Here is an 8490-nt window from a genome sequence, read left to right on the forward strand (position 1 = left end):
AACATTAATAGTAACAGTAATAGTAATAGTAACAGTAATAGTAATAGTAATTGTAATTGTAACAGTAATAGTAACAGTAATAGTAACAGTAATAGTAATTGTAACAGTAATAGTAACAGTAACAGTAACAGTAATAGTAACAATAACAGTAACAGTAACAGTAATATTAATAGTAACAGTAACATTAATAGTAACAGTAATAGTAACAGTAATAGTAATAGTAATTGTAATTGTAACAGTAATAGTAACAGTAACAGTAATAGTAATTGTAACAGTAATAGTAACAGTAACAGTAACAGTAATAGTAACAATAACAGTAATAGTAACAGTAATAGTAACAGTAATAGTAATAGTAACAGTAATAGTAATAGTAATTGTAATTGTAACAGTAATAGTAACAGTAATAGTAATTGTAACAGTAATAGTAACAGTAACAGTAATAGTAACAGTAACAGTAATAGTAACAGTAATAGTAACAGTAATAGTAATTGTAACAGTAATAGTAATATTAATAGTAACAGTAACATTAATAGTAACAGTAATAGTAATAGTAATAGTAATTGTAATTGTAACAGTAATAGTAATAGTAACAGTAATAGTAACAGTAATAGTAATTGTAACAGTAATAGTAACAGTAACAGTAATAGTAATAGTAACAGTAATAGTAATTGTAACAGTAATAGTAACAGTAATAGTAATTGTAACAGTAATAGTAACAGTAACAGTAATAGTAATAGTAACAGTAACAGTAATAGTAACAGTAATAGTAACAGTAATAGTAATTGTAACAGTAATAGTAACAGTAATAGTAACAGTAACAGTAATAGTAATAGTAATTGTAACAGTAATAGTAATAGTAACAGTAATAGTAATTGTAACAGTAATAGTAACAGTAATAGTAATAGTAACAGTAATAGTAATTGTAACAGTAATAGTAACAGTAACAGTAATAGTAACAGTAATAGTAACAGTAATAGTAATAGTAATATTAATAGTAACAGTAATAGTAACAATAATAGTAACAGTAATAGTAACAGTAACAGTAATAGTAACAGTAACAGTAATAGTAACAGTAATAGTAACAGTAACAGTAATAGTAACAGTAATAGTAATAGTAACAGTAATAGTAACAGTAATAGTAACAGTAATAGTAACAGTAATAGTAATAGTAACAGTAATAGTAACAGTAATAGTAATAGTAATATTAATAGTAACAGTAATAGTAACAATAATAGTAACAGTAATAGTAACAGTAACAGTAATAGTAACAGTAACAGTAATAGTAACAGTAATAGTAACAGTAACAGTAATAGTAACAGTAATAGTAACAGTAATAGTAATAGTAATATTAATAGTAACAGTAATAGTAACAATAATAGTAACAGTAATAGTAACAGTAACAGTAATAGTAACAGTAACAGTAATAGTAACAGTAACAGTAATAGTAACAGTAACAGTAATAGTAACAGTAATAGTAATAGTAATATTAATAGTAACAGTAATAGTAACAATAATAGTAACAGTAATAGTAACAGTAACAGTAATAGTAACAGTAACAGTAATAGTAACAGTAATAGTAATAGTAACAGTAATAGTAATTGTAACAGTAATAGTAACAGTAATAGTAATAGTAACAGTAATAGTAATTGTAACAGTAATAGTAACAGTAATAGTAATAGTAACAGTAATAGTAATTGTAACAGTAATAGTAACAGTAACAGTAATAGTAACAGTAATAGTAACAGTAATAGTAATAGTAATATTAATAGTAACAGTAATAGTAACAATAATAGTAACAGTAATAGTAACAGTAATAGTAACAGTAACAGTAATAGTAACAGTAACAGTAATAGTAATTGTAACAGTAATAGTAACAGTAATAGTAATAGTAACAGTAATAGTAATTGTAACAGTAATAGTAACAGTAACAGTAATAGTAACAGTAATAGTAACAGTAATAGTAATATTAATAGTAACAGTAATAGTAACAGTAATAGTAACAGTAATAGTAACAGTAACAGTAATAGTAACAGTAACAGTAATAGTAACAGTAATAGTAATAGTAACAGTAATAGTAATTGTAACAGTAATAGTAACAGTAATAGTAATAGTAACAGTAATAGTAATTGTAACAGTAATAGTAACAGTAATAGTAATAGTAACAGTAATAGTAATTGTAACAGTAATAGTAACAGTAACAGTAATAGTAACAGTAATAGTAACAGTAATAGTAATAGTAATATTAATAGTAACAGTAATAGTAACAATAATAGTAACAGTAATAGTAACAGTAACAGTAATAGTAACAGTAACAGTAATAGTAACAGTAACAGTAATAGTAATTGTAAGTCGCTTTGGATAAAATCGTCTGCTAAATGACAATGTAAATGTAAGTTAGTAGATAGCAGCATTTTGTTTTTCATTTAGAAATTGAAAGATAATACAATTAAATTTAAGCAAAACATTGCCAAAAAAAAAACATATAAATGTGGGTGTACTAGTTTTTGGACCGTTATCGTGAGTTCTTTTCTTAGATAAGCTCCAGATTTGGCTTCAGTACTGATTAATCTAATGCATATGCACAAATATAATATTGTATATAGCTTCCTATTAAAAATATGAATTTAAAAGAGAGATTTATGAGGGTGTACTTATATATGCTGATCACTGTAGGTGATGTCTATGTGTACATGTTCAATGAAGTGTATTAAGTGTATGTGTTGTCTTCAAAATCCTCTATGGTTGATATCATCTCATTATCTTTGTTGCATTTTAAAGTAAAACCTCACTGCTTGATTATTTCATTTTTAAATTGAAGAGTTTCTTAACATTCATTTGTAATTAACTGCAAAGTTCGCTATGCATTTCTGAATTTATTTTGTTAATGCATTTTTTTAATTGCCTTTTCAACAAAGACACATACATATACATCGGGTTTAACAGTGAACATGGAAAAAAACCAAATAAAAGCCCAAACTGAGGTTAAATGTATATGTAATTATGTAAAGTGTTGGTGTGTGATTGATTGATTAATTTTTATGGGTATTAAATGAACATCTCTAAATCATGTATATGTTTTTAATGATTATTTTTATAGGGGTCACCACAGCGGGATGAACCACCAACTATTCCAGCATATGTTTTACGCAGTTGATGCTCTTCCAGCTTCAACCCAGTACTGGGAAACATTAATACACACTCACATTCACACACACTCATACACTACGGCCAATTTAGTTTCTTCAATTCTCCTATAGCGCATGTGTTTGGACTGTGGGGGAAACCGAAGCACCCGGAGGAAACCCACGCCAACACGGGGAGACCATGCAAACTCCACACAGAAATGACAACTGACCCAGTCAGGAGTCAAACCAGTGACCTTCTTGCTGTGAGGTGACAGTGCTAACCACTGAGCCACCGTGTCTCCCTTGTGAAATACTAATAATATTTAATTTACTATAACAATGTTATTTATGTCCCAAAAACTGTTCACTAGCTTTGACTTTCACACAAACAGTCACTCTGAAGTGCACCTACTATTAAATTAGATCAATCGTGCATTACATAACTGAAGTGATGTCCTGAAATCCATTATTTCTGTTGGTAAAAACGTGTGCGATTACCAGTAATACGCCACTTTGTCTCCCAGGTTTCTCTCGTGCACATTTCGGTCGAGGACGTTGTAGCAAATGTTGGTTTTTGCTCCGTCCATGAACTTGATGAAAACATTCCCCTTGGTGATGTCAAAGTTATACTGCAACATCTGACCCGACGGAGGCTTCTTCCAGAAAAACTCCTGAGCAACATCACCCCAGAACTCTGCAATGCATGGTAAATCAACTGTTTTACTGCATTGTGCATGTATAAACTGCTCATCTCACTTCTGTGCATGCATTTTTTTATTTACATGGATGTCAATCACACTGTCAACTCAGATTTGTATGTTTTGTTTCCCCCCCCCCACGGTAATTCCTATTATTTTCAGTCCAGTTAAGATTGTTTCAGTTTAATTTAATATGGAACAAATGTTACAACACAAACTATTAATTTACAGCATATACACTTACCGGCCACTTTATTAGGTACAACTGTCCAACTGCTCGCTAACGCAAATTTCTAATCAGCCAATCACATGGCAGCAACTCGATGGATTTAGGCATGTAGACATGGTCAAGACGATCTGCTGCCGTTTAAACCGAGCATCAGAATGGGGAAGAAAGGTGATTTAAGTGACTTTGAACGTGGCATGGTTGGTGGTGCCAGACGGGCTGGTCTGAGTATTTCAGAAACTGCTGATCTACTGGGATATTCACGCACAACCATCTCTAGGGTTTACAGAGAATGGTGCAAAAAAGAGGAAATATCCAGTGAGCGGCAGTTCTGTGGGCGTAAATACCTTGTTGATGCCAGAGGTCAGAGGAGAATGGCCAGACTGGTTCCAGCTGATAGATAGCATCTTTTAACGCACAACATGTCCAAACTTGAGGCGGATGGGCTACAGCAGCAGAAGACCACACCAGGTGCCACTCCTGTCAGCTAAGAACAGGAAACTACAATTCACACAGGCTCACCAAAATTGGACAAAAGAAGATTGGAGAAATGTTGTCTGGTCTGATGAGTCTCGATTTCTGCTGCCACATTCGGATAGTAGGGTCAGAATTTGGCATAAACAACACAAAAGCATGGATCCATCCTGCCTTGTAACAACGGTTCAGGCTGGTGGTGGTGGTGTAAAGATGTGGGGGATTTTTTCTTGGCACACTTTGGGCCCAATAGTACCAATTGAGCATCGCGTCAACGCCACAGCCTACCTGAGTATTGCTGCTGACCATGTCCATCCCTTCATGACCACAGTGTACTCATCTGCTGATGGCTACTTCCAGCAGGATAACACGTCATGTCATAAAGCGTGAATCATCTCAGACTGGTTTCTTGAACATGACAATGAGTTCACTGTACTCAAATGGCCTCCACAGTCACCAGAAGTCAATCCAATAGAGCAGCTTTGGGATGTGGTGGAACGGGAGATTCACATCATGGATGTGCAGCCGACAAATCTGCAACAACAGCATGATGCTATCATGTCAATATGGAGCAAAATCTCTGAGGGTTATTTCCAGTACCTTGTTGAATCTATGCCATGAAGGATTAAGGCAGTTCTGAAGGCAAAAGGGGGTCCAACCCAGTACTAAGTTGTACCTAATAAAGTGGCCGGTGAGTGTTCATTATGGTAACTTTTAATATGTGTATTTTTTTTTACTATAATACAGTGTTGACTACACAAACAAATTGACACTGTACAATTTTTTTACATAAGTACTGTGTGAAGTTTTCTAAATTATTTGTACATGAAATTGTGCTATATTATCTAATATATTTTAGATTGTTCAGTTAGTTACTATTAGTTAATGGGTTTAATAACATGTACTAATAATGAACAATACTATACAGCATTTATTAATCATAGGTCAGCATTTACTAATGCCTTATTAACATCCAAACGAGCATAAGTTAATGCACTGGGTTTACAAGGGTTACTGTAAAGGGTTACCAATAAAAATATACTTTTAAGTTGTGCTGAAATTTAAAGCATATTGAGTTTACTATATAACAGTAACATGACTACATTGAATATAATGGGAATTGCATAACTGTTTGTCTTATTAGACGCACCTTCAGGCTCTTATATATTCTATACTCTATCTAATAATGAACAATACTATATACAGCATATATTAATTATAGTTTAACATGAACTAACAATGAATGTCTTTATTTTAATTAACTAACATTAACAAGGGAATAAAAACTAGTAAATGTATATGTTCATGTTAGTAAATGCATTAACTAATAAAACCTTATTGTAAAGTGTTACCAATAAAGATATACAGCATCATGGCATATACTTTTAAGTTGTGCTGAAATGTAAAGCATATTGAGTTTACAATATAACAGTAACATGACTACATTGAATATAATGGGACTTGCGTAATTGTTTGTCTCCAACATTATCAGACGTACCTTCAGGCTCTTCAACAGACTTTTTATATAAAGCCAGATATGCATCAAAGTCAGGCACGTGTGCGTCAAGGAAAATGCCGTCGGGTGGATGGTAAATCTTCTCCTCGGGCTCCTGTGGGCTTGGAAGAGTCGTGCTGGTGGAGTCTGAAACGGGAGACATTTTTAGGATGGATGTCAGTGTGTGGATGAAGCGCTTTATTGTGTCTGAGCATGTGGTACCCTGTTTTTAATCCTTCTCAGTCTGCTCGGCTCCGCCTCCACCAATCAGAGCGCCGCATTCTACACTCCTCCTTTCTGATTGGCTGAGCGGCTGCTCGGCTGCTGATCCCACTGCAGGGGGCGCGGCCGCACGAGCCTGACGGATGATCGCACGGACACACAGACACACAACTATTCACACACATACATACACATACAGTTGAAGTCAAAATTATTAGCCCCCCTGTTTATTTTTTCCTTAATTTCTGTTTAACGGAGAGAAGATATAATAACTCATTTCTGATAACTGACTTATTTTATCTTTGCCATGATGACAGTAAATAATATTTGACTAGATATTTATCAAGACATTTCTATACAGCTTAAAGTGACATTTAAAGGTGTAACTAGGTTCATTAAGTTAGCTGGGCAGGTTATAGTAATTAGGTAAGTCATTGTATAACGAGATATTCTGTAGACTATCAAAAAAATTGCTTAAAGGGGCTAATAATTTTGACCTTAAAATGGTGTTTAAAAAATTAAAAACTGCTTTTATTCTAGCCAAAATAAAACAAATAAGACTTTCTCCAGAAGAAAAAATATTATCAGACATACTGTGAAAACTTTCTTGCTCTGTTAAACTTCATTTGGGAAATATTTAAAAAAGAATAAACAATTCAAAGGGGCTAATATTCCTCATTTCAACTGTATATATATATATATATATATATATATATATATATATATATATATATATATATATATATATATATATATATATATATATATATATATATATATATATATTGATTATTGATAATATATGATTATTATAACCTTTATTTTACCAGGAAATACACATTGAGATTAAAAATCTCTTTTACAAGAGCGTCCTGGCCAATATTAGGCAGTATACATGTCACATGGGTCTAACAGTCAACAAATAAAAAAACAATTAACAGTTAACATGAATCCCACATTGACAAACAAGCTATTTAAAACATCTACAAGCCTGTGTTTAAATCTCTAACTCATTTATACTCTTTTTAAAAAGCATTCAGTGAAATCAATTCTTTAAACTGCAACCTTTTCCATGCAAAAGGTGGTGCGTATTTAAAAGCCTTTTCCCCATCTCAGTCCGCACTTTAGGAGCAGACAGTAAATAAATATCCTGAAGGCCATAGCTAAGGACAGGTTTTTTACAAATGTAATTCTGGAGATATTCAGTTCATGTTGATTTATATAAGCTGCTTTGACACAATCTACATTTGTAAAAGCGCTATACAAATAAAGGTGAATTAGAGTTGGCCCACTACGAGGCTTGAGAGACCTGACACCACAAATACCCCCCCTGTGGTATTTATTTACAAGGATGTGTGAAATATAGTCCAGTGCAAAACTAATTGTACAAAAATATATATACAAAAATACAAAGTACCAAATGAACAGATAAAATATAAAGACGAATATATACAACGCAAAAATGCTCAAAGAAAAATCAAAACGTAACCACTGTATATAGATTTTTTTTGTACTGGACTATATTTCGCACATCCTTGTAAAAAATACCACCTTTTTTTACACTTCCGGGTCAGGCCAAAGTTTTTTATTTTTTTTTTTTTCATTGGTTTTTTTTTGGGTTTATTTGTGCTGTCAGGCCTCTCACGCCTCGTAATGGGCCCGCTCCTGGTTCACGACATTAAACACACACACACACACACACACACACACACACACACACACACACACACACACACACACACACACACACACATATACACACACAGATTTTAATTAAATAAATCATTCTTTTCTAATTATTTTTTTCTTTTACTATTCTAAGTATTCTATTTAGTCTCCACTTTCCTGTAATGTAAAGTAAAACAATTAATAGAAATGATAAAAATATTGTTGATGATAAATTCTTATAAATTAACATTACATTTAATAATTCATAAAATAATTAAATTGACAAATATTGACTTATATAAAATTATAAGTGTACTAATTAACTTTACAAATTTATCTTTTAATTATTTTGTAAAGAAGTATTTATTATTAATAATAAATAAACAGACTAACAAGACTCTCACACTGGTCCTTAAAAGGATTTGTAGAATAAAAAATATTCACGTATAATAATGTTTTGTAAATTCAAATGTTTGTAGGTATTTTGATTAAACATAAAGGATTTCTTTCTATTTTAATTTCAATAATTAATGAAAATAAAGTAAAAGTCTCTGTCCAGATTTTCATGGTTCATCAACTCAC

General features: G+C 31.9%; 1 protein-coding gene across 1 annotated transcript in view; it reads right to left on the reverse strand.

Moving 5' to 3' along the window:
- acss2l (acyl-CoA synthetase short chain family member 2 like) overlaps positions 1–6211 on the reverse strand; it is a 55654-nt gene extending 49443 nt beyond the window's left edge. Inside the window, exons 1-2 of the mRNA XM_056445773.1 lie at positions 6022–6211; positions 3624–3819 (exon numbers count right to left, since the gene is read on the reverse strand). Of these exons, the coding sequence (XP_056301748.1) occupies positions 3624–3819; positions 6022–6181 (356 nt within the window). The 5' untranslated portion in view covers positions 6182–6211. The remainder of the gene's footprint in view (positions 1–3623; positions 3820–6021) is intronic.
- Positions 6212–8490: the final 2279 nt, after the last annotated feature.

Source organism: Danio aesculapii, chromosome 2 (genome assembly GCF_903798145.1).
Source record: "Danio aesculapii chromosome 2, fDanAes4.1, whole genome shotgun sequence".
NCBI lineage: Eukaryota > Metazoa > Chordata > Actinopteri > Cypriniformes > Danionidae > Danio > Danio aesculapii.